The 27,677-nt window shown below is 43.4% G+C and overlaps 1 protein-coding gene across 2 annotated transcripts; it reads right to left on the reverse strand.

Moving 5' to 3' along the window:
* Window positions 1-62: 62 nt before the first annotated feature.
* On the reverse strand, window positions 63-27,486 carry nfkb1 (nuclear factor of kappa light polypeptide gene enhancer in B-cells 1). Of its 2 annotated transcripts, none has more exons than XM_018662048.2 (24): window positions 27,186-27,486; window positions 25,647-25,690; window positions 24,821-24,902; window positions 21,076-21,116; window positions 18,725-18,823; window positions 9,260-9,411; window positions 9,005-9,168; window positions 8,541-8,699; window positions 7,360-7,464; window positions 5,996-6,087; window positions 5,727-5,865; window positions 4,994-5,152; window positions 4,778-4,897; window positions 4,520-4,696; window positions 4,297-4,438; window positions 3,849-3,963; window positions 3,548-3,749; window positions 3,294-3,463; window positions 3,114-3,216; window positions 2,663-2,802; window positions 2,492-2,558; window positions 1,908-2,071; window positions 1,677-1,809; window positions 63-1,468 (listed from the first exon to the last, which is right to left on the reverse strand). In XM_018662048.2, exons 2-24 carry the CDS (start codon window positions 25,683-25,685, stop codon window positions 1,374-1,376), a joined length of 2,859 nt encoding a protein of 952 aa, XP_018517564.2. In that variant the 5' UTR covers window positions 25,686-25,690; window positions 27,186-27,486; the 3' UTR covers window positions 63-1,373. The 2 variants fall into 2 exon arrangements, with proteins under 2 accessions (XP_018517564.2, XP_050928529.1); XM_051072572.1 differs by having other exon boundaries at window positions 27,176-27,486.
* Between the last annotated feature and the right edge of the window lie 191 nt (window positions 27,487-27,677).

Below are 27,677 nucleotides of genomic sequence, written 5' to 3' on the forward strand. Positions count from 1 at the left end.
AACAAAAACTAAACTAAAATACAGTAAATTCAGTAAATGTATATGGACAATATATTCACAAATATATTTTAAAAAAACAAATTTTATTTAAAAAATAACAACAAAACCAATTATAAGCTCATGATGAACTGTACAGTGCCGGGCAAAGACATAAATATCATCGGTTGGAAAAGAAACAAAAAAGCTTTGGATTCACACTGAGAAAAACAAACAAAAACTCCTCGCAGGTCTGGACTACATTTCCCAAAATGCCTCTGGATTTTTATTTGTGTTTTTGATTAAGCTCGGCCAACAGCTTTCCTCCAGGGTCAGAATCAGACGGGAGAAAGACAAATAATAATAATAAAAATAAAAACATTAAGTTCACGTTTGTTTTTTTTAAACAGTTTTCTCAGTTTTCAGTGAGACAGAACAGAATTTAAAAAACACTAAATAGATAAAAAATAAAAATCGTTACACATGCACACTTATAAAGAACAGTTCCAGATGTTTCCATTATTTTCCTGTGCACGTTTTATATTAAAACAATCTGAACCGATCCTTTAAGGCGAATTATGCCGAGTCCACACTACAGGATTATCTGATGTCATCCAACATGGCCGCCTGCAGGAAAACCAGCCGTGTTTGTTTTTTGTTTTTGTTGTTGTTTTTCCCCTAACATCACTGCCGGAGGAGACGAAAGAGGAGGAGGAGGAGAGGATGACGTAAGAAGGAGAGGAGGAAGAGGTGATGAGGGAAGAGGAGAAGACACAGGAGGAAGAGGAAAGAGAGAAGATGAAAGAGATTATGGAGGAGGAGGAGGAGGAGGAGGAGGAGGAAAAGATGATGAGAGGAGGAAGAGGAGGAGGAGAATCCAGACATCAAGTCTGCGATCGATCGGGGGAAAAGAATTCGTGGCTAAGATCATGTAGTGTGAACTTAGCATCATTAGCCTCTTTACAATCATTTCAGCTTTTATAGCACCGTTGCCCCCTGCAGGTCGTCGGACGTCTGTACAGAAACAAAGCTTCACTGCTGCAAACCCTCATAAATCCACCAGGGGGCAGAGCGAGGGCGAGAAACCAGTTAAACAGGTTAAAATCAGTGTGTACGATTTTGGTGAATTATTCCTTTGAACGAGCCGGTGGAGTGTAGTGTGGGCTGAAAACACCAGAGAACAGTTTACGTTTTCTTTCTAGAAAAACAAAAATCAGCTGTTTTGTATTTTTACAAACACACTTCCTGTTTCATCAGATAAAAGTTTGACTCGTTTAATTAAAAACTTGTTTTTGTTGATGAGAAACTTTCAGCCCAGAGGAGGAGGAGGAGGAGGAGGAGGAGGAGGTGAGCTCAGCCCGGAGCGATGGAGGATGGAGGATGGGTGGGTCAGGTCGTTACGCTGTGGATAACTCCACCCCGCTGTCACACACCCCGCTGTCGATCCGAACGTCCACCTTCAGATCCTGAACCTGAGCACACAGAGACTCACCTGAGGAGAGAGAGAGAGAGAGAGAGAGCTGAGTGATGTCGTCGTCATGGTGACAGAGAGAAACTGTCCTCCCTCTTTTTCCTCCCCCCTCCCTGTTTCCCCATCTCCTCTCTATCTCTCTCCCTCCCTCACCCTTTCTTCTGTCTCCCTCCCTCCCTCCCTGTCTCCATCTCAGAGGTGATAAAACGTGATCATGTGATCTTCTCACCTGTCGTCTCATTGGTCATCGGCGTCTCCTCGGCGTCGGAGCGTCGCAGCGCCTCCTCCAGGACGCTCAGCGCTCTGCACTCTCCCACTGACCTCAGACCAGCCAACAGGTCGCTCACCCTCCCACCTGAGACCTGAGAAACAACCGAGGGTCAAAGGTCACGCAGAGAGAGACAGAGAGTCCGACAGGTGTGTGTGTGTGTGTGTGTGTGTGTGTGTGTGTGTGTGAGACCTCGTAGCTGTCCAGCAGTGTTTTGGCGGGGGAGGGGCTCAGCCTGAAGGCCGTGTTGAGGATCCCCAGACCCAGACTGTGAGCCAGATTCTCCCAGCATCCTTCACTCTCCAGAGCACAACACACCTGCTGCTTCACCTCCACATCCAGGCTCGCCAGGTCGCCTACACACACACACACACACACACACACACACACACACACACACACACACACACACGTTGATTTTACTCAGAAACAAAATGTCTGACGACCCTTTTCCTCCCCCTCCCTCGCTCCCTCTGCTTCTCTCTCTGCCTCCCTCCTCCCACTCTTTCTCCCTCCACCCCTCCCTCTCCCACTGTCCCTCCTTTTCTCTCTCTCCCTCTTCCTTCCTCCCTCCATCCTTCTCTCTCTTTGCCCTTTTCCTCCCTCTCTCCCTCCCTTGCTCCCTCTGCTTCTCTCTCTCCCTTCCTCCCTCCCCCTCTCTGTCCTCCCTCTCTCTCCCTTCCTCCCCCTCCCTCTCTGGCAGAGGTTCAAACCTCAGACTCAAACTAAAACCTCCTTCCTGTCTCTTTACATCCTGGTCTTTCTGAGGCTCTCACCTTGTGGAGGACTGAACGCTCTGTGAGATTCTGGTTCGTACTCTTTCCCGTTCAGGAGCTCCAGCACCTGCAGACACACAGAGACCACCATGAGTCCAGATCTCTTTAAATCCTAAAACCAGGTCTGTGAGACACACACAGAGAGAGGGGGGGGGGTCACTGCTGCTGTACCTGTGTGGTGGCGGCCATGTTGAGCGGAGTCGTTCCTGGGATGTAGCCTTCATCTTCCTCCTCTTCCTCCCTCTGTTCATCGCAGCACTCGTCCTCTCTGAAGAACAGCGGCTCGAAGTTTTCTTTATGAGGGTCTGCACCTGAGAGAGTGAGGCGGAGTTAAAGAAGAAGATCTTTTCGTCGTTATTTACCAACACCAGACTCCACTGACAAAAACAGTGATTTTACCAAGCAGAGCACAGGAGCTGCTGCCTTGATCTGTTTGTTTGTCTGTGTTATTGAGTGACTCTCAGTGGTGGAGGAAGTATTCAGATCCTTTATTTAAATAAGAAAATCACACAAAAACACTAAAAACAAGCAGCAGCGTTACGGCAGCTTCTGTGTTCTGCTCGGTAAAATCACTGTTTTTGTCAATGGAGTCTGGTACTAAGGATTCTGGTGGGTTTCCTACCTGCAGCCATCAGGAGAGCGGTGAGCTTGACGGAGCCCCTCCCTGCGGCGATGTGGAGGGGGGTGGAGCCATTAAAGGTGCAGCAGTCCACCTTGGCGTTTCCCTGGTAACAGAACGCATCACATCATTAGATTTAAATCGTTCGCACGCTGCGCTCCGATTGGTCGTTCGGCTCCGTACCTCCAGCAGCAGGCAGCCGGCCAGCGACACGTTGTCGGTCTCGGTGGCGAGGTGGAGGCCGGTCCGTCCGCAGCTGCGCTCCTGAGCCTCCACGTCGGCCCCGCCCTCCAGCAGCTCCCTGAGGGAGGACAGCTGATTGGCCAGGACGGCCAGGTGGATCGCACACAGACCTGGTAACCGTGGAAACAGGCGGTGAGACGCATCGCCGCACGTTCAGCTCTCCTCTGTTAGTGTGTGTCGGTGTGTGTGTTCACCTGCTGTGTTGGCCTGGTTCACCAGTCCTCTCAGCGCTCTGTGCCGCAGCAGAAACTGGACCATCCCCCCTCCCTCCTGCTGGGACGCCAGGTGGAGCGCCGTGTTGCCGTAGCGATCCGTCAGGGTCGGGTCGGCGCCGGCCAGCAGCAGCGCCTCCACCGCCTCCTTCTGCTGCGTGATCACGGCCAGGTGCAAAGGAGTCTGGGACACGGGAGAGGGAGGTGAAGGAGGGGGGTTACGTTACACCTGAGTGATCTCACCTGTCACCTGTCAGACATCTTTGTTTCAGCTCTCGTGTACCTGGTAGAGGTGGTTCCTCATGTTCAGCACTTCCTCTCCCGGCAGAGCAGAGACCACCTGGGTCAGACTCTTCAGCGCCTCCTGCTGGCTGTGGAGGACCGCCAGGTGGAGCCCACTGAGAGGAGCGAGGAGAAAACATAAAGGACTCACTACACCTGCAGATACACGCCACATTTTTCTTCACCACCATTTTGTTTGGAGGCGTGCACACAGGAAGACGAGGAAGAATTTCAAAGTAAAGGCGCGTTTTACAAATGATTATATTGTGACAGACTGTGATGTTAGTGTTGTATTAGAGTTGGGTAGTATTTTTTCTGATAAATTGTACTTCTAAGGGTCGTTATTTTGCAGAATACTTTTACTCGAGTATTTTTAAGATAAAATATTTGTTGTACTATAAGTAATAATACGTATAGTAAAGCCTTTCTACAGATGAAAATGTACTGACGTGTCTCCGTCCTCGTCCTGTGCCGTCATCAGGGGGCGCTGCGGAGCCAGCAGGTACGCCGAATCACCTGTTACAGAGTACTGGAAGAGAGCGTCCAGCTGTCGGCTGGTCACCTGAACCAACCGCTCACCTGTGTCGCACACTGAAACACAACCAGGAAGTCACTTTAACAAACAGGAAGCGGATGTTTTTCTGTGTTTCCCTGGCAGCAGTGGATCTGTACCTGTGTCTGGGTCTGGCTCCACGCTGTCCCCTCCCTCCTCTGCGGTCCTCTCCCCGACCTCCACGCCTCCCTCCTGGGCTGCAGCTCGCAGCACAGCCCCCGTCCCCGAGTCGTCGTCGTCATCGTCTGGACCTTCGTCATCGCCGCCGCTGTCGTCTGCTGCGTCGCCCTGAGAGGCTTCAACACAACCTCCACTTTGAGTTTTCTTTTCTCTGTTGAGCTAAAATCTTTAAATCTCGTATCTCTGTTATTTCTCACCGTGTTTGATGCCGCCTCCTCCTCCTCCTCCTCCTCCTCCTCCTCCCAGACCAGCTGAGTATCCTGTGGAGAACCCTCCTCCTCCTCCGTAGTTATAGGTAGTAAAACCCTGGAAGTAACCTGGTGGACAAACCAAACACACCCCAGAACAGAAGTGATCAGAGATTAAATTTAAATCCCAGTTTCCAGCCTCAGCACACCACCACCTCCTCTCACCTCCTCCTCCTCCTCCTGAGCCAGGACCACCTCCTGCTGCTGGACCTCCTCCCCCTCCTCCTCCTCGGTACAGACCTCCTCCTCCACCTCCTCCGTGACCGCTGAAGTCCTGGAAGTTGGGCAGCGTCTTCTGCCTCTTCCTCTGCACCTCCTCTTTGTCTGAACACACAGATATTTAATAAAAATGAGCATTTATTTTATTTTTATCCTGCTTTTATTGTGCTGTTTTTTGAATGGAATAAAGTAAATGAACTAGAGATTCAGTAGGGGGCAGTGTTTACCTGCACTGCTGTTCGCCTTTAAACAACAATCAGATCCCTTCGTTTATAGACCATAAATCTACAGGTGGGTGTCAATTATTTATCAGAACACAACACAAGTTGTTTTGATGGTACTTTATACTGGGTTCAACTGGACACAAAACATGGATTTATCAGTTTATTATAATCACAAAAGAAGGCAAAACGGAGCACAGCAGGACAGTTTTAGTCCCTACACAGATCTGTTACAGCGACTACAGCGGCTTCATAAAGTATTCAGACCCCTTCTATTTAATTTTAAATGATAAAATTGATATTTTTGCCCATTTATCTCCATTCAATAATCCATAAAGACAAACTGAAAACACGTTTTCGAATTTATTTAAAGTATAAATCTCCACTAAATCCTCACAGACTGACAAACGACCTGATGACCTCTGAGCTCTGTGTGTGGGCGGAGCTTCCCGACCTACCTATGATCTGGGGGTGGTAGGTGAAGGGTTTGGGCTCGCTGGTCTCGTTGTCAGACTTCCTCTTCAGCTGCACGAACACCGACGTCGGCTTCTGCAGGTTCTGGTCTCGATACTTCGGAGTCTTGAAGACGATGGCGAACTGACGGCAGAGAACAAACGTCACCATGGTAACTTTCACTTTTTTATTTATTATATTATTCTGTTCTGCTGCTGTTAGTCCTGATGCTCATGTGACTCGTGGTGCTGGTCCGCCGAGTCCTCGTACTGACCTGTCTGTGGACGTCTGTCGGTGAGAAATCTCCCAGAGCCTCCCAGGTCAGCCCCGAGTCGTCTTCCTCAAAGAACCGAACCTGGATATCGTCTGCAAACACAAAAACACAAGTGTGAAATCTTTCTAAAGACCCAGACTGAACAGAAACAGGTTATCTGATGTCAGATAATCCCAGGAGAGCTGGACCAAATTGATCTCACTTTGTGGACCAGGCTCCAGACAACTAAAACAAAAGGAGAAGAAACAAACAGGAGCAAGGCAGGAAAAAAAATCCTGCTCCCAGCGAGAACCGGGCTCTTCTTCCTGGAGGATTTACATATCGGAGGGGAATTCCCTGGAACTAGACTTCCTCCAACAGAACAAAACGACAAAACGGCTCCGACCAGGAAAAACTTTTCTGGTTTTTCAGAGTCACCAGCTGCAGCTGATCCACCTCACTGAGTTTAGATAAAAAAACAACCTCAGCCTGAAGGAAACATGACTTCAGAGGCTGAACTTTACAGACAAACACGAACGCATCTTCAGTAATAAACTGATAACATGATGAATACAGGTTGTTACCATCAGGACGGAGGTTCAAGGTTTAAGTTTCTAAATGCTTTGTCTTTTATTGCTTTTATTTTTCATGTAAAATCAAAACTTAACAGTCAACAATAAGTGGACTAATCAGTTGACTGATGACCTGATTCGCTGTTTCAGTAATTCATCTGATGAATTTCTTCACACAAACCTCAATCAAACTTTGACATCTTAAGAGCCTGAGAATGAGTCTGTCACTTGTTTATAATCTGGTTTTATAACCGCAGGTGAGAGTTCAGCAGCAGTGGCAGAGGTTAGTGACAGTAAAATGTTTAAGATGCCTCCTCTTTGTGGCACAGCAGCTATGCCAGCTCCTGCAGGTTATAGTCACCACCCTGCCCCACCCCGAGTAAATTTAGCCCCGTCAAATCCGGTCCGACTGCACCTTCAGTGTGAAGACGATCAGAGGGAGATCCTGCCTCTGAAATCTGCACAAATATCTGATCTAGAGATAACAGCAGCTGCTAAAGTCTCTGAGGTTCTAAATCCTCCAGCAGGTGGTGATGTCCGCTGATTCACACAAACATAAAACTCTTCTGTTCCTCTTCGTAGTCTCACTCATCACATCACTGAGAAACTGTGAATGTCCAGGATGATGTGAAGTGAAAATGGAAAAGCTTTTAAGCAGAGAGTCGTTACTTTGCAGGGACGAGAGGAGGAGAATGACTCAGGGTGAATCACAGGTTTTGGGACAGATGGACCCCCCCCCCCTCCCCCCCTTGGCCTGGCCTGACCTGACCTGACCTGACCTGACCTGACCTGACCTGACCTGACCCACCTCACCTTTCTGGACTTTGTCGCAGAGCAGGTAGACCTCCTCTCCTCCGGTCACGCAGCCGGCGGTTCGATCCATCCTCACGATCTTCAGGTTGGAGGCGTTCGGAGCCTCTGAGGGAAGAAAGAAGAGAATTTACTGCTCTGACATTAGAATTTTATTTTATTTTTCTTTATATACTTAACATATTGTTCTATACTTGTAATCTAATTTATTTATGTTACACTTTATAAACAGCGCTCTTACTTTATTATCACTGTTTGGCTCCAGTATACCCAGACTTTTTAAAGTTTCAGTATATATGAATATAAGGGTTTAAATAAAAGGTGTGAAGATGCATTCAAGTGACAGACAGCGTGCAGGACGTTCTGGTTTTGGATGCACCTGTAACAAGGATATTTTGAATTTGAAAGAGGACTCTGTTCTCAGTCCTCCTTCTGCCCGCGCTGTATTTCCTCTAGAGCTCTCACATCTTCAACGCTTTGGATTATGGGTAGCTGTCACTTGGAACAACTTGTCTTACTGAACATTCCTGCGGCATTTGGTTAAATTAGCGGCTAATTAGTCATCTACCAGTCTTGCTGTTTTTACCAAAGGCCACAGATCTACTTTTTTTTTTTTGAGCGTTCCAGCGCAAAGATAAAACACAACCGCAAAATGCGAAGTTCATTTGGAACTGACTAATCGCTCCGAGTTCATAAAGACCGAGTGTGGAAATACCCTGAGACTTTTTGAAGTCAACATCCTTGACTCAGTGTCTAAGCAAACCATTTTAATTAAGCATCGTCCTCATCGACCCGTCACTGAACTTCCTCAAGGATCCAACAAACTTTAACGGTCAACTTAAAACTGGAAAACTTGACAAACAGTGAAATCACGTTTCTCCAGACGTGATGAGGTCAGTGTGTCTGACACATTTTTTCTTGTAAAAACAGAGGAGAGTTTGAACTGTGGCATATTTTGTGTTGATAAAATGAAAGTGCAGAACTGATCCTGCAGCGATGAACTCGGAGCAAGTTTCAGTTTTCTGAGAGGAAGCTGCAGCGTACGGAAACCAAACCAGCAGGAAGAGGGAAATGAAACCAGGCGATCTGACATGACTGCACAATAATCCTCAGACAGAAACAGCAGACACTGTGGAGGGTGTGATCAGAGCCGAACACTGTGAGGTCTGTGTGTTTGTACTCACTGCTGTCGTAGATCGGTTCAGACACGACGGGCTCGAGTCGTCGGGAGAAACCTCCGTCGCTGTCGGGGAGGAACGCCGTGAACATGAGCCGAACCACGCTGAGGTCCATCTCTTTGGCCTGAAGAGTCGCTGCACTGCTGATCACACTGCGCTGGTGTTCTGAAGAGAGAGAGGGAGAGAGAGCACGTTACCACACATATCCAACAAAAACAAAACACAACTATTCTAAATACATCAACAACACAAAATAAAATGTCTTTCAAGTAAGATGGCACACACATCTACAGAAAATATCCTGTTCTACACACACTAACAAAAGTGTCCTCACTTTCTTTAGTCTCCATTTTCTAAAAAAAAATGTCCCTGAGAAAATGTTTTCTGAGAAAGTCTCTGTTATCTATCTATCAAGATCTGACACTTCAGTAGCTCCTCTCAAAGACAAAGAGACACTGAGGAGGACTGACCGTGGAGGTCTCGGGGGACTCGGACCTCCCCCTGCAGGGCGTCGATCTCGGGGTGGATGCAGACTCCACAGTTGTATCCCATCCTGAAGGCCTCGATCATCCTCTCCTCCAGAGTCTTCGCCACGTTCTTCTTCGTCACATGGAGGATCCCCAGGTTCGGGAAACTGACGGAAACAGAAAAATATTTCCTGTTACTGTTCTTCCTGAGACTCCACAGCGTATACATGTGTGTTTTAACTGTGTTTAAATCCCGACCTGATGCTGGAGTCTTTGGGCTGCAGGTCGGCGATGCAGATCCCTTTGTCGCACTGTTTTCCCACCAGACTGTGAGCGTGAAGCTGAGGGAGGGGGGTCAACGCCGTCACAAGTTGGACCACCACCCGGGCCGGACCCTGGTAGTTACAGATCTAAAACACACACACAGAATATTGACGTTTTACTACCATCACACACTGGGTTTAAACCGCTGGATTTGGCGTTTCAGGATTAACAAAAGTGAGGGGACCCTGGCGTGGAAACACTATACCACTGCCTGAATTATTAGATAAAAGAGCTGTGAGATCAGAGGTTAGATTGGATGGGCTGTGGTTTCTGAAGTCATTCAGGGCTCCACAGATGACTCACACAGAAGACGGGAGGCGATTCGATGCAGTTTGGAGTTTTTGCCTCGCTCTGTGTTTCTCTGCTGTGGTTCACGAGCACTTTCTCCAGGTACAGATGACTCAGTGCTCCATCACAACGACACCAAACATCAGATCAGACGGGTTTCAGGGGCGGTGGCTCGTCGATTCACTTTTCAACAACTGAAAACTACATTTTGATCAAGCCTCTGAAGCCCCCTCAACAATCTCTCACAGTGTATTTCCTTATGTGCACAAATCATCATCTCAAAAGTGTCTTTGTTTGGGATGCATCAGCTGCAGTATCACCACAATAATCATTAAACTTTCTGGAAAAGTGCCATCAGAGCTGAGGAAAAGTGAAACCGCTTCATACCACAAAGGCCTTGGATTCCCATAAATCTAACAAACTTGACCATAAACTGCGTATTACACCTTTATTGGACTCTTCAAAGAACTGTAAAAAGTACCATAAAAGTTACAGTTTACCAAACAATCCTGTGCACTATTGATCCTTCACAGATCTGGTTAAACTCAGTCTGAGTTTATGATCTATTCCAGATTGTAAGACATATAAGACGCGCTTAAAGTCAAAATCAGGTACTACATTCATGTCCACACTGGAACTTTATAATGTCCTTAGCTTAGCACAAATAAATAGACATTTTTCAAATCAAAGTCTGAGGCGACAGCACAGGTTTTCTCTGACATCCTTTGTTCAGTCATTAGGTTTTTTTTTATTTGTCATGAAAACACCTCCAGAACAACAAACTGGTTAATTTCAGATCGTTTTAATCTTCATATTCTGGATTCTTATGATGCAGATTCAGAAGAAGAAATGATGATCTGTTGGTTTTTCTTGGTCCAGTATTTTCACTGTGCAGACATCAGAGACATTTCATGTAGTTTAAATGTTTGTTCATGTGAATAAAGATACAGAAATGTCTGTATCTTTAAACTACAGGGAGTTATATCAGATCAAATGTTTGGATGTTGTCATGTGCAGCCACGTGTCCTGACAGTTTCCATAGCAACTTTTGTGTTTCTACCTCCAACAGAAAAAAAATCTACGGGGCTTTTCCTCAACAGACTAAAGTCGTTAGTCGTTAATGGGATAAGTATTTTTTTCGATTTGTAAATAAGTAAGAGAAAAATGAGAATAATATTTCTTGCATCACAGTAATATCCACAAAATATGTTTTCTGTCTTTCTAGCAATCTCCGCTCTGCACGCCGTTTTCCTGACCCGTCCTGCTGTGGTTGTTCTGTCTGTGTTTGACCAGTAAAAAGACACTTCCTCAAAACTAATCAAATGCAATGCTGCATTCACAGAGCCTTCTAAAAATAACTAATCACAGTAACAGAAACTGTTACCTTCACCATGTTTCACCACCAGCTCACCTCTAGGACACAGCTTACTGTGCTGCCTTTTGTTATGAAATGTTGTCGATGAAAAAAAACTTTTCACTTTTCAGTTATAAAATAACTTATTATTATTACTTGTGCACGCAAGATCGACATCTTGCACACTTAACATCCGTAGGTTTCACACCTGTGACGCAGTCAGCGCTGCTTCCTACTGAACTCTCAGAACAACACCAGAATTCAGCCAGAATTTGGCAAATTTCACTCCAAGTTCTGAATTTACTCATAATTCATGCAGCTTTTCCTGAATTCATTTTATGCGCTGATAAAATCACCAATCTGAGATGAAACCGGCATATCTCTAAATCCAGACAGGCCGTTATAAGTGAGTCAGTCATGATCTGCCTGTTTAACATATGAGTCATTTTTTTTTAACGGTTAATTTGCATATTCTCTACATTAAAGCCCAGAAAACCACAGCTCCCATTCAAAAGATGTATTTATTTACAAATACAAATGCTGTAATTTCCCTTGTTGATTTATTTAAAGGTTTATTTACAAAGTTCTGAATCTTTCATGCATCTCCAATGCTCATTTTCATACCATCTGATCATTTAATTGCTTTGTTACCGAGCTGATTTACATAAAGGAAATCAGATGTGAAAAAATACTGTGTTCCTGTTTCTGCTGGTTGTGTGTGTGTGTGTGTGTGTGTGTGTAAATCATGCCACTGCAGGTATTTGCCTGCAGGAACGTTGCAACTGCAGCAGTAAATAAACACGAGCCCACTTCCTCTTCCCGGGTTCTATCGGCCAATCGTGGCTCTCCGGCAGACAAAGAACCGAGTTCCTAGAAACACAGCGAGCGAGATGGTGTTTGATGGTTTCCTGGCTCAAAGACATTTAACAATAAATATCTGTGGTATTTGATTCTCCCAGGGAGGTCGGTGTCTGTGTCAAACTACCTCAGGTGTCTGCAGGTGCAGTGACAATCGAACTACCAACCTCTGTTTCTTGGATTACAGCAGAATAACAAAGCCTTACAAACACATTAAGAGTTTGACTGGATGGAAAATCAGCAACTGATAAGAACTGAAAACTTTCATGAAACAGCATCAGAAAGCAACACATTAATGGTCACTGTCAGTTATTTTACAGCAGATATTTTTTCCGTCTGGTGTTTTGAACTCGACTGAATTTCGATTTTGTTCTTGCAGCCTTAATGCCTCTCTATCGGCTGACTCCTGGGCTGATCCTGAATCAGTTTCTAGCTATTTTCCTCCATCATGAGTTTCTGTCTCTCTCTCCTCTGTCTCCTCATCCTTTCATTCACTCTTTGGAAATATAAAAAGTGAACTACGGAGGACTCAGTTACTTCAAAACCATCCAACCATCCATCCAGTTGGGTTGCAGTGGCAGCAGAGTATTCCAGATGTCCCTTTCCTCAGCGACATTCTCCAGCTCCTCCTGGAGGATCCCAAGGCGTTCCCAGGCCAGATGGGATAGGCAATCCCTCCAGCAAGTTCTGGGTCTGCCTCAAAGCCTACAAACACTTGGACGTGCCCGTAAAACAACCAAAGGAAGGCGTCCATCACCAAACCACCTCAACTGACCTTTCAACACGAAGGAGCAGCAGCTCTAATTCAAGCTCTTCACCCTATCACAAAGGTTGAGTCCAGACACCTGACAGAGAAAGTAATCTTAATCTTTCAGTTACTACCCAAAGCTCATGGCCATCGCTGAGGGTTGGACCGTAGATCAACTGGTAAATCCAAAGTGTTGCCCTCCATCTTCATGAGGACGGTTTGGTACAACGTCCGAATCACTCCTGACGCCACCCCAATCTCCATGTCAATTCCCAGCTCTGTCCTACCCTCACTCGTGAACAATACTTAAGCTCCTGCACTTGGGGGCAGCACCTCCATGAACGGCCTCAGACTCGCCCTCAGGTGCAGACTTTTAAACTAACTTACACCATAAAGCAGCAGAGCACCCAGCAGACAAATGGTGACAGTGCACACACCACATAACCACAACGTCCATGGTTTGCTTCCGGCCGTGGACCTTTGTTGCCTGTCGAACCCCCCCCCCCCCCAACGTTTCCTGTCTTCCTGTCTGCCTCTCCACTGGTGTCTGACTACACTGCATTAATAAGCTAAACTACTTTGCACTGCAGCCTACACAAGTATTCACACCTGGAAGAAAACCAATATGAAACTGAGTGTAAAAATATAAGTGCCAAAACTAAACACATAAAGAGACTTGTGCTACATTTACCCGGTCAAATAATAATCCAATAATCCAAACCATGGTATCTTAACTTCTACTTTTTGGCTCAGCATCGTGAAACAGTTTTTATCACATAGTCTGTACAAGAACTCAGTGCTGAATCTTCATCAATAGCTGTAAGATAGGACTGGTTTTAGTCCTGATTTAACTTCAATTTACAACCTATTAGTTGACAGAAAATAATTTGATTCTGATAATTGTTTTAGTCATTTTTAGTAAACGAAAATGTCAATATACTGTATGTAGTGACTTTGAAGGAATATAATAAAAGGTATTACGAGTATTTTATCAAAAGTAGTGTATGAATTCTTGAGTTATTTTAGGAGGCATTTTCCTCCCTTCCACTTCCTACCTGTTCAAAATCCCCTTCTCTACGAACAACTTCCAAGCTACCAACACACTGGAAATCCAAATCCATTTGTTTTCTAATACTTTATTGACAAGATTAATATTCAATCAATCAAGAAAACTAGAATTACCATCTTGTGGTTGTACTCCTACACCAACTAATCCAGTTGCAGCTAATCCGCCTATGAACGTATCATATATAGTCATAACTGTGTTTTGTCTAGTCACAGTGATCTTTGACCCACAAAGTCTACGGAGTTCATTTTCAAATTCAAGTGAATGTATATGCCAAATTTGAAGAAATTCCTCTAAGGTGTTCCTGAGATATCGTGCTTCCACGAAACGATGAGATGTTTACATTTTTTGAATCTGGCATCTTCTCTCCTCTCGTTTTATTTCTGCTGAACACATTTTCCGCTCTGCAGCCATCAGCAGTCTGCAGAGCCAAACGACGTTACATGAATGTTAAGTAGGGCGGTGATCTGTCACATCACATCATAACAAAGGGTTAAACGTGTCGGCATTTCTGGGCCAGAGTGGGCGCTAACAAAGATATTACACTTCTGGATGTCAAGCTTTCATCTCCGGCCTGAAACTAAACACCTTTCCTGTTTGTGACGCAACTCCACTTCCTTGTAATTACACGTGGGTGTCATGGAGAGGAAATTCCCAACAGACATGAAACACAGTGGAGGTGTGTGTGTGTGTGTGAGATGGTTGGTAGTATAAACCTGGACAGGTCCGGGCCAGCAGAGACTCCTCAGAAGCTTCTTTACCCAAAAACTCAACTCGTTTCTGCAGAAACTTCCACTGAGGTCAACCATTAAACTGACAAACACTCAGAGCTCAGATCTCTGTTGAAGCTACACAATATCCTGAATGTATTATTTCAAAGACAGAAAACATCTGGATACAAGTAGAGACAGTGTCAATCAGTTCAATCAGAAATAAAATCTGAGACATTCATCAAAAAACTAATCACATGTTCCTCCCAACATGGTTGAACTTTCCCTTAAATTTCAGAAATCTGGTGACTAATATTTGAAAGTTACTGCAGATTCAAACACACGAAAACATGAACTCCTCTGTGGTGGAGGAAACAAACTTCCTTCCCTAAATCGGCAGTGAATCGACCAACCAGTAATAAAGAGGTTAGACAGGGAAACACTGATCATGGATGATGGAAACCTTGAGTCCTTCATTTGCCTGGATGTTACTTTGACACGTACCACCCACCTAAAAAGCACACCCACCCCTGGCAACAACACTCCCTCACAGAGCTCTGGTAGTTGACATTACACAATCCCAGTATGCAACAGTCAAAATCAAAACACCGCCATATTGGCAGGAAAGTGCGCTGTTCAAATGAACAAAAGTATTGACCTGGCGTCCAAACTCCCTTGCAGGGTGGGGGGCCTTTGTGGATCTGGCTTGTTCCGGATCGTCCCACAGATGCTAGATCAGACTGGGATCTGGGGAGTTTGGAGACCAAGTCAACACATTGGGCTCTTTGTTGTGTTCGTTGAGACATTTCTGAGCAGTTTTTGTTTGTTGTGGGAACACTGTCCTGCTGGAGGAGGCCCCTGCCATTGGGGAGTGCTGTTGCCATGGGAGTTTGGTTTTAATGTTGTGGCTGCAGGTCCTTCTTTCAGTATTTCTGCTCTATACTCATTGTAAAAAGTAAAATTCAGCAACCAAACAGGTCAACAAGGGCTCAGTGATTCGTCATTTTGATATCAAAATTTGAAAGAGTATATTTTTTAATATTTAATATTAACTTCTGGGAGACCAATAACTCACCTGGAGCTAATAAACCTTTAACTTTATAATCATTCTGATACTATGGACAGCTCTGTCTCTACTTATGTGTTTTACACTGAGCACTTTTTTAGGGAGGTTCCTATTTTTCCTATATTTAGTATCAAATCACAAATTTCTTTCCAGGAAACTTCTAAGGAAATTACAGCCGTAAAAAAGAGCCTCATCAGTTCAAAAGAAAACCTCTGTTTGTGGATACAGATTAAAGCAGAATACAGACAAAAGAAAACAACACCAGAGGGGATTAAAGGTTGTCAACTGTAAATCTGAGAGTTGGTTTATCAATTTAAAGAGAAGAAAAGATTTTATGTTTCTGATAAAGACGTCCTCATAGACAGAGAGGGAGAGAGAGAAGTTTGGGTGAGTCAGACTCATCGTCCTCATCATCATCATCATCGTTCCACTGGTCCTACCAGATCATCAGGCAGGGGGTTTCCCACTCTGCAGTCTCAACATGCAAACACACCGACAACAACATGCACACGACCCACAGACTAAACACAGACACACATAGGAAAATTTCCTAGTTTGTTCTGGTGACTTCATCTCATCCACCACAGAAAAATAACCTCTTTAAGTAAAATAAAAGATTTTGCTTGTTTTCTTCATCACGTCATTTCAATGCAAAGTTTTATTTCTTTGTCCAGAAAGTTAACACTAACTCATCCAGGTGAGTTCCCAGGTGTATCATCAAAGCTAAATACCACGTCTGGTCTCTACATGAGGAACTATTTCATCTTTTAGTCTCAGATTCATATGAAGTTCTTTTAAGGATCTTCTCTTTCCTGTCTCGTCTCAAAAATACTGATATTTCTAAACAAAATAATCAATGGCAGCACCGCTACTTCTCCAGCTCTGCTCATGAGCTCTACTACGTCCAAAAACCATCATTTGCATTTAATATTTATTTTCCTAAATTCAGAATTTTGACACTAAATGCTTCACCATCATCCAGGTAAGCTCCCTGGTGTGTCTGGGGCTTTATCTGAGAGTTAGAATTGTTTCCATTGATCTGTATAAAAACAGCTGTGTGAAACTAACAGAAAAGTCATATTTCCATCACAGTTTCCACCTTTGAGGTTTGATTGGTGCTTTGTTCATGACATCAGCTCCTTGCACCTTCTCCCTCTTCTACTCCTTCTGTTATGGTTTAATGGCACGAGTGGAGAATCAGTGTCACCGACTGTTTATTTCAAGGAGCTAAACTTCTAATATTCAACCAACCGCATTGCGATGAGCTTCTCTTAACATTAACGTCATGGATTCAGTTGCAAAGCCACAAACTACAGCACCACTGTGGGAACAGTAGAACCTGGAGGAGGTGATATGTCGGAGGTGGAGGTCAAAGGCACTAAAACCACAAAATATAAAGTTATCATAGTTTGAAAAGTACAAGTCCTATCAATAAAATTTCTTCATGAGCTCAGCAAAGCTTCAATAAAGACACTGGTGTATTATCTGTGTATGCACTGTTTATGGTTTAGGCTCCTTCACAGTTTTAAATCACCCACCATCTTTTTTTTTTTTTTTTAAACAAGAACTTCAGAGCTCAGTTTAACATGGCAGCTTAAGGGACTGTCAGTCACGCTCTCTGCACTTAGAGGCGATTTATTCAAAAACTGTGAGTCATGTCGCAATGGGAGTCACACTGGGTGAAAGAGGACAAATTTCTCTACATCTTCATGTATAACGCGTCTGTGTAAGTTGGAAATTGTGGGAATTAAAAGAGTTTTGAATTAGGTTTTTTGACAACATTTTCAAAGGTGGCAGTTAGAGTGCAGGTGATGTCACGCATTCTATCCCAGAACATTCCATGCAATACACACCCATTATAAAATCTGAGTTGTTAAAAAACATAAAAAAAAAAAAATGTGTCAAATCAGTGACAGCTATCAAAATGCAGATTTAACCCAAAAAAGTCTTGTGACTCATTTAAAGATTCAACCATGTTTCTACACAAACGTATGACGAAATAATGTGGCTTAAAAGACGAGTGGGTTTGATCATTTTCGCAATGACTTTCCATTCGTTATCAGCGGGAAATTTTTTCGCAATTTTTTGCAGTTTTACTTGATTTATGTCTTCTGTGATTTGTACAGCAGGCACATATTTTTTATTTATTTATTTTTAATATCTACAGATCCACCACCTTGCGCAATTCATGGGACCCAGCTGCAAGAAATTAAGCTGTTAATCACAATTATCTGTGCAACAATTAATAGTCAACTAAAATATCATGTTTATGACCGATAAGATCTCCTGTCTGCTGTCTCAGCTCAGACTTTTACCTGTATCAAAAAAAATTTCATCAGAATTTCCCTCATTTTGCCTCTTCTCAAATTCCTGAAATAACAAACTCTCACATTCCCGGCAGAACATTTACTTTAATTTTGAGGATTATTAGATGTCGCGTCAGTCAGGACGAACATCTGTTGAGACATGTAAAAAAAAAATCTGGATTCACACTGACTGAATTTTATACATATAATAATATTTTTCTCAGTGAAGAGCAGTGAAGTCAGTGAGGAGAAGGCAGAGAGTCAGACTGCGGCAGGAATCTGGGGATTTCCCCGTCTCCTCTGGTTTGGTCGGAACATGTGGGAGCTTCAGACTCCAAACTAAACATCAACAGAAACAACACAACGGGAAACTTAAGCTCCTGTGGGACTGTGACAGACACAGACCAACACCACCCTGCAGGTAAAAGGTGACCTACAGTAAACGCCCCATCCCACAACCTGCTGAACCAGGACCAGGACTGATCAGACCTGTAACAACAGTGACTATCTCCTCTGAGCTGATCACATGTCAGATCAGAGAGCCAATCAGAGATAAAGATCAATATTCTGTCTACAATATTCAACATTGCATGCACATTGCACATGCAACATGCAGTGCACTCAGTGCTCCTGATTCTGTAACTATCAGTTTATTTGTCTGAGGATCTGAGCCTTTAAATGAAACTCATCAAACTTCAGAGACAGCCTGACGACTTCACAGTAATAAATTCTCTCTTCACCCCACAGGAAGCTCAGGGTTTTATTTCCTCCTTGTTTCTGCAAACAGAAGTCGACCACGCTCTGTGTTCACAGCTCTCATTCCTCTCTGTGCATCTAATGGTTTTCATCACTTCCTGGACATTATTTTTAGCCTCATCAGCAAAGTTTAGAAGTCAAGCTGCTGTCAGTTCAACAGCAACTCTGACCCGATTAAAGACATCACACCTCTGCAGAGACAATACATACAGTAATGCTTGAGCACTGAACAGACAGGAAGTGTTACCTTGACAGTAGGGTAGGTCTTCCTGTTCTTCTCGCTGGACGCTCCGGGCAGACCGCCGTGAGATGGGCCCTCGCAGCCATATCTGAACCTGAAGCCACGCTGGGAGAGACAGAGAGAAGACAGAGTTTGATACAGCGACCAGCAAACCAGTTAGAGGAAATGTGTTAGATCATACAGATGTCTGCAAAAGTCTGGGCTCTCTACTAAAGCTTGGTTTATACTTCTGTCAAGGACTGATTTGTGCTAACTGGCAGTCGGGAAGATGTCGACCTTTGAACTGACTGAGGAAGAGCAAGGGTCTTCTGTGCTTGTCCGGCCTCAGAGAGACGTGGACAAGTCGAGTCAAGTACATTTCTATGGAGGTGCACTCCCTGGCCACTTTATTACGTGCACCTATACAATCCAGAGCAACAGCTCCGCCACATATTCTCCCTTTATCAAGCTCCAAAAGACCAGTTTTTGTTAAAACTTGGTCAGAAGTGGTATACAGAGGTGTATTATATTGAAAATGTGTTTCTTTTATTTCCCCTTCATGTTTTTAACTGCTGCAACCTACAATCTAAATGATAAACAAATTAACATAGATTAACATCTCCCTGACAGCGACAGCACAAAACTGAACATTATTATCTTTGTAAAGGTAAAATTTAAGGCTGAGCTGTTTCTTGGGTTGGATTAGATTTCACAGATGTCCCTAAAAACAGTGGCCATTGAGTGTAAATCTGCCTTAAGTCTGTGCTTAGTGATCCCACCCATCCTCTGGCAGATATCACAGCTTGGAAACACTTTCTGTAGCAGCTCAGAGTCTTTCTGTTCCTGACTGCTAAATGTGAAACTTCAGGTTGACAGATATTTCAGTCCCTCCTGTACATACAGCACACCCTCAGGTCTAGGTTTGCCCCCCCTAAAAACCAGACCATTTGAAGCATCAGTTGGGAAGATCCTGATTTGAATCAGAAATGCCTCGCAGTTCACACACAGAGCATTGCATGAGCAACAGAGCGACAGGCTGTAAACTTTACAATCAAATCTTGTCTTAAAATGACTGAAGCACAAATCAAACTGTGATGGAGGTAGAGATGTGATGAAAACGGAGGGCAGAGCGACGAAGCTCAGGTGATAACTACCTCCTGAGATCTGCATGCCCGTCACGGGATTGCACAAAGCTAAAGCAGAAACTACTGATATTACAGCACGTTAAAACAATCTGACTGTGCCAGCAACCCAGCAGGAGAGACACTCCACGGTAGGATTTCATAACCGAGCTATGAACAAGACACCAACTTTATATCTGCTGTGCATCCACTGCATATGTTTTGTAGCAATGGAAATATATCATTGCCGCTTGTAATGATCCAAAGTTGCAATTACACAACTTTGCAGAGGGCTTTTAATTTGAAACGACTGTTGCAGGAAGTGGTGACAGTGGTAATACCCAGTTGAGGCGAGAGAGAGAGAGAAAAGATGAAAAGATAGATAAACGTAGATTTAACACGCTAACATTAAGTTCGATTTGTAATAACAATTGATTCTCACTCTCTTGGGACAAATCCCAAATCCTGTAAAGTGGTCATTGGTCGTTTGTTGTCTCTACCAGCTCTCCATGCCTTTGAATTAACTACATTTAGCCTTAACATTCAAAGAAAATCATTTTAAAGTCTGTTTGCTGCTGAGGATGGATTCACTTCAGAAAAATCAACAAATAATGTGTCTATAAAAAACAAAGAGGAAGAAGGAGAAGGAGTGAAACACAATGCAGAGGAGGATCATGTCATGTGGAGAAGGTGAAAGGACTTTCCTCATTACCTGCTAACTACGCTGCCATATGTATGACAGAAAATGAAACTGGCATTAACCTCAGACTGGCCATGTCTGTCAAGTGCTGTGTGACTCAGTTTCCATCTATTGTACTGTGGCCATTAACTGAAAATACATCAAAGCTGACATGAGAGCCGACTGACAAATTAATTGGGTTTTTGGTTTTTCATGAGGTTCAGTTTTTGTCTGCCAACGCAAGAAGATCAAACAGCGTCTGGACTTTTCTGCTCTTTCTGTCCTGAAACTGATCGTTAAACTGGAAACTTGAGCTGCAGTGATTAGTCTGTTAATCACTTAGTCGATCAACAGAACATTAACCAAATAACAGCCAAATATTCAGCTCCAGCTTCTCAAACGTGATGATTTGCTGTCGACGAGCTGAAGACATCACTGTGGGCTCAGAGAAATCTTTTTCTAAAGTTTTATAGACTAAACAATTAATGGAGAGAATAAGTATAAAACAACCTCCCTGCAATAACATCTTGTGACTTTTCAGACTCGTCAGTTTCTACGATAAGACAAATTAGTTTTACCTGCTTCGGCTGCTCCAGGATCTGCAGGTATGGTCCGTCCACTGGAACAACAGAGACACAACAGTCAATCCGAGCCATCACACAAACACTTTTAGAGTAATTACAAACAATGTAGATCTGAAACGATCTGTCCATTAATCAGTTATCATGCTTTCCCTCTGTTGATGGAGCTAGGCTAGCAGTTTCCATCTGCTTCTAGTCTTTGCGCTAAGCTAGGCTAAACACATCCAGGACTTCTGAAAACAAGAGGATTCAGAGAAACACTGGTCTGTTCTTTTAATTGACACTGGACAAGTGACATAAAAATCATATGACACATTTACCTCCCCCCTCTCTGTGGTAAACCCTGCCTGTGTAGCAGCAGGCAGCTAACGGTAAAATTTCTCAGCGTGGCCTGGTTTATCTGGCAGAGCGACAGAAATCATCCTCTGCAGCATCCTGTCTCCTGACTGCTGCAGCCACTTCCTCCTTCATCTATCAAACAACCACAGAGATAGTCGGCTGCGTTCAGTCTGTGATTTCTCTTCATCAGTCTGACAGAAAGAGCAGGAGGAGGAGGTGATGCCCGGGCCACACCGCCTACCTCTACCTGTGCATGGCGGCTACGCTTTAATGAACTGCCTCACAACAGTGTGGCATCCACAACACCAGCGTGTCTGCCGTCAGCCGTATTTACATACACTCAGTTTGCCGTCCCACAGCCCAGGCCTCAGTCTGTTAAACCATATGACACCAGCAGCCATCGTAGGCAGCAGCAGGTGTGCTGAGATCAGGGGTCAACATCTGGCTTAGATAGTTTACAGGGACACAGTTTACAGGTGACAAACAGACGGCCACAACATGCAAAGAAGGCCTGAGTGTGTTAGTGTTAGAACTCGTCACTGCCAACCACACTTACTCTTGAGTTTTTGAGCTCCTAAAGAGACTTTTGGAAACGCTGCTGGCCCCGTTTTAGTTTGAAAACTCCGGGGTTGCATTTTAGCCTGGACGGGGAGAAACGATGACGCAGACACCCATGTTCCGACATTAAAACATTTTCAGCCTTTCTGTCTCAAGTCATGTCACTGTCACTTTTTGTAACGTTACAAATAATCTTTGATTGATTGTTAATGTTACATTGCTTTATTCTGTGTTTTTTTAAATTTCCATCACTTGGTCCATTTGTTTTGGAGAGGAGGAGACCTGTGTGGATAATTTGGCTCCCAGTAAAAACCTCCTGAACGGTGAACACTGAGGGAATCCTAACTGAAAAACAAGCTAGGCTAACGTTAGCAGCAGCTCAGCTAACAGCCCGCAGCCGCTGACTGACGTCCTGTTCCCGCCAAAGAGCGTCTAAGAGAAACATCGATTTTTTACGTTAAAATGTTTCATTCAGTGTTTTACAAGTTTTACTTACTTGGTCTGTTAGATATGGGGAGGTGGAGACCTGTGTGGATAATTCGGCACCCATTAAAAACCTCCTGAGCAATGAACACTGAAGGAATCTTAACCGAAAAACAAGCTAGGCTAACGTCAGCGGCAGTTCAGCTAACAACACGTAGCCCTTAACTGACGTCCTGTGTCGGCCAAAGCATACTAGAAAAACACAGATTTTTCTAGTATGATTTTAAAAGTTAAACTGTTGTGTTCCGTGTTTTTATCGATTTTAATTACTTGGTCCGTTGTTTCTGTGTGAATAATTCGGCTCCCAGTAAAAGTGTCCTGAACGATCAACAATAAAGGAACCCCAACCTAAAGGCAAGCTACGCTAACGTTAGCGCCGGCTCAGCTAACAGCCCGCAGCCCTTTACTGACGTCCCCGCCAAAGCGCACCAGAAAAACACCGATTTTTAATATTAAACTACTTTTTCAGTGTTTTTACCAGCTTTCAATATCAGGGTTGTTTGTTTTAGAGAACATGAGACATCTGAGGATAATTCGGCTCCTGGTAAAAACCTCCTGAACCATGAACACTGTTTATATCCAGAAAAATATTTTAAGATATCATGCCAGCTCATATATGACCACTGACATCCCTCACTGCTGTCTTGCGATGGAGGAACTTAAGCTGCCTCTACTGATGAATCATATATATTACTCACATGTAAATGTAAAGGAGAGATACTTTCCCCTCGTCCTACACATCTACAACCACTGATTTCATCTTTAATTCAGAGAGCAATAATGTGTGGACACAAACAGGGGAAGTGAGAGCAAAGACGCTGCTGCCCCACACTTACCACAGACGATATGTCATGAAACTCCTCTTTCACTTTACCTTCATCACATTTCATTTCTTTATATGTTTATATTTGAGCATTTCCCAAAAAAAGAGATCAGTTTCTGGTGTATTTCCCCCTGTGGAACTGTGAGGTGAGCAGCAAACTCTCAACAGCTGGATTCCCAAAATACTACTATAATCTGTTTAACCAGTGAGCTCCAGAACCACATATGATGGCTTCAAATAATCCTTCATTTTTTTACTGTCACTATCAGCTTCTGTTTGCATGACCTGGGTGAATAAAGTGAAGAACACACCGTATACTATTGCTATGGAGTCACAGACAAAAATAAACATAAACATAAATAAAAGTATGCAGAATTAAGTATTAATAGCTCCTGTCTGCACTGAACCCATGGATGTACAGATAACTATCACTGGATTTCTGTGGTACTGAAGAAAACTCAAAAACATGAGGATTCTGAATGGAGTTCTGCAGCCACTTTTTCCTCTGATTTCTTATTAGATTTCTGGCAGTTTATTCTTTATGAACATCAGTAATCATGATCTCTACAGGAAGTGTAAGTCACACTGAATCTAAAAATATGTATTTCACGTCTGTGTGTGTGGATTTGAATGAACGAGTGGGTTTTTAATGCAAATTACGCCCACTGGGCACTAAGTGTTTTTTTTTTTTAAAGCACATTAATCACCTCCATGAGCTGCAGCTGCAGTTGACCGTGACACTGAGCGGTCGAATCATCAGCCAAACTGCAATAACCAACTTCCTGTTTCTTTTCAGAACACCTGTGTGCACTTAAGTGATATTATTCACATGGTCCTGGACACCTGCTGGCAGACCAGGTACAGGTGTTGGTCTTACACCTGCTCTGGGCTGCCTCCTGAGAGGAAATGAGAGAATAAGTGGGAGGAAGATTCAGCGGCTAAAGGTGAGAGAGAGGGTCACACTGAGGCGATGGACGGTGGAGGGAGGAGGGGAATAACCCTAACTAATCTGAAACTGCCTCTAATGTTAGTTAAATAACTTAAATCTGACCCAGACGTAATTTAAAACTGGTTACTGGTGGGATGGAGACAAGATTATGGAACAGGAGAAAATAATTTCCTTCCAGATGAAGTGGTTTTATATGTGTACAGATGTGTACAGGAGTGATTGTTACTGAAGGTCGGTAAAGACGCCTGTAGCTAAAATTTAGGGCACAAATCTGTTCAGCTCGCAGCCTCTCACTGTGTGTCGGTGTAAAACAGTTCATCAAGTTCACCGAAAAACTTAACAGCTCTGCCGTTACATCCCAGAAAGACACATAAATACTCAGATTTCCACCTTAAAATACAAGCAGAAGACTTTAATGAAATAACTGTGGGATAACAGGTTTGAAAACCGTGATTTAAAGTGAGATAACCAGGCTCTGAACAGCACCACAGTTTGATATTAACAGACAGAGAGAAGAAACTAATCTGCCGCCTACAGTCACTGTGACTTCTAAATTCTACAGCTGAATTAACACCTGCAGAAACTCTCACCTGTCCTCAGTGACGCGGTCTGAGACATCGCAGGAAAATGTGGAAACTCCCACGACGGATCCATCATGATGTTGTCAAAAATCTGCATGAAAAAAGTCAAACATGACGTCAGGACATGAACATGTCACATGGTGTGAAAGCTCTGCGACCAAGAAGAGCTAAGTATGGAAACGCATTTGCAAATGTATAAATAAAGATCTATTTTAAACATCTTGTTCAGAGAGAACTGCAGAGAAAGGAGGAAAAGACTCTCATATAATGTTTTTAACAGTATCAGAGCTGTCAGACTTAAGCTGCTAACATCCGTGTTACTCTGTGTAACTTTGGTTTTTCAGGTACGATCTCCCTCTAACTGAGTGATAGTCAGCAGGAAGGAAGTTCCAGAGTGATGCTGAACTGTAGATCAGTTAAAAAGACTTAGAAGTCATTAAAAACCAGCGTTCATCTCTGATGTCCAGCCAGGAAACTGAAAATATCAAGAATTCTGAATGGAGTTTGGTGTGTTTGTTACAGCGACAGCACTTCCTGCTCCAGGAGAAGAAGGGGATAATGGGTAATATACACCGTTGGGTTGTGTTTCAGTTCAGTGAGTGGATCTACGCAGTCAGAGCTCTGCTCCAGGGTTGATTTTTTCAATTTCACAAAACTTGATGAAGATAAATCACGTTTTTGTTCCTTCATACCAAACTTAAATCACTTTTTTGCTAATTTAAGACACAGTTTTCCTGTTGATGGATCAGAGGTTGTTGCTCTTGTACAACACAGATACAATAAACCTGTGTGACTTTGGCAAAACAGAGATGAAACAAAGGAGAGGGGAGTTTACCTGGTTGGAAGTATGAAGGTAGTGGTCGTCTCCAGCCATGGTGTCTGCAAACATCAAACACAACACTCAGATTTACTCCACATCAGTGGGTCTACACACCACTCTAACCTCCATCCTGTGGTTCTGGTCTTGTTTCTTAATCTAGATTTAAGACCTGAACTGCTTTAATTTGTATTTGTTGTGAAGTTGTGTTTAATCAAATAATAATAATAGTAATTAACAGGCTGATTATTCAGTGAATAAAATGGCTCATTATTACATGAAGTCATAAACTCAAAGATGTTCAGTTTACTGTCACAGAGAAATGGAAAAACAACAAATCTTCACCAACCATTTTTGGCTTTTTTGCTTTAAAAATGAGGAAGATGAATCCAGTCACGTCGCTTATACAAAGTCTAACACTAAACAAAAGATTATTACTCCTCAGTTAATTAATAATTGGTCATTTTACTTCTTAAAAGCCTAAAAAAAAAAAACATTTTGCCCTAAATTATAAATGTTTCTACAATAATGACGTAAATAATGAAGCGAATAAGTTTAAATAAAATATATGTGTATTTCTATACAAAGCACTGCACATAAAAAGTTCATTATTATCACATATTATTCGTTATTCATTGATTATTGATCCGTCTGACACTTGTTGCTGGCACCGCTCGTTCCCGCACCGGTCGCACATGAACGCGCCTGTGTAAGCCATGCTAGCTCCGTGGCTAACAGCTAGCACTACCGGGCTGTTTTTGTTGTTTACGTCGTTAAAGCGGCCGTTTTTAAATAAACAGTTATTACAGGCCAACACTGCTACAGCGCGGACAGTGGTCCGGTTCATGTCCCACTGTTGGCTTCATGTTACAGGGCGACTTCTCTGAGTCAAACCGCTACCTGCCCCTGCTAACTGGGAGCTAGTCCTCAACACCGTAGGTTCCGTATGCAAAGCGTAATACAAAACCCCGTTCAAAAATCCACCGATTTAAGAGTTCTTCAGCATTCACCTTGAGCTGCAGAAGATCAACGAATCACTATTAGAATCTGGCGAATCCATTCATGTTTGTGACAAGTGTGAAAACCACAAAACATTTCACTTGAAATAAAACTTTGAGCTTTATATACCGTTTGTCCGCTCACCCACACTCTCCTTTAATACCGAGAAAACGTGGACGGCGGTAGGAGGAAATTCAGCGAGTGAAGCTGTAGCTAAAGTAAAAACTCTGACTAAAATAAGAACTTCATGATGAATATACACATGCCGAATTAACCAGCGCCTTTTAAAGATATAAAATATTTCCTTACTACTAATGCAACACCTACTCGCCTTTGCTGACATGAAAGAAAACTTCAAGTTCCCATTTTTGAGATGGAGTTTGGTGTGACTTCTCAAAGTTACCTGGCTAATAAGGAAGTGAGTAGCATAACAAAGCAAGCTGCCAAGACAAACAGCGTTGTAACGGGTAAAGTTGTGATAATGAGTTTAACACTCACACGGCTGTATAGTTAGTTCAGTCAGCTGTTATAACGAGTGGGTACCTAACCTGTTCTCACCTGGTTAGCTCGGTCAGGTGAAGAGTCGGGGTGAGTGACAGTCCTCAGTCCACTTCACTTCAGTTGACTTTTGCTCATCATTTCGCCATGCCCATGCTGAACCAGTGGATCCATTACCAGCAGCTACACTTTAACTGGAGTGCGTCATGACGCGATGCGACCGCGTCATTACACTTTATAAAATTAAAAATAATGTTAATCCGAGTGAATAAAGTGATTTTTATTCCCCAAAAAACCAAGCGACGGAGTCCCGCAGGTGACACCAGGTTTGAGTCTGAAGTTCATAAAGTTGATTTCCTTCCCCACTGGAAATTCCCTCTGACGTACGGTTCAATCAGAGAGCAGCCAAAACACGAAGAGGTCTCACTCCGAGCCCAGAAATATTCTAATTAATCTTTGTCGCAGGGATTACTAGATTGATTATAGAAGCACATTTCTGCCGGACAAAAGGAAAAAACAAAGATGAAAAATTAGGTTTGATTTAAAAAGAAA

The sequence above is a fragment of the Lates calcarifer genome, linkage group LG8 (assembly GCF_001640805.2).
Source record: "Lates calcarifer isolate ASB-BC8 linkage group LG8, TLL_Latcal_v3, whole genome shotgun sequence".
In the NCBI taxonomy this organism is placed as follows: domain Eukaryota; kingdom Metazoa; phylum Chordata; class Actinopteri; family Centropomidae; genus Lates; species Lates calcarifer.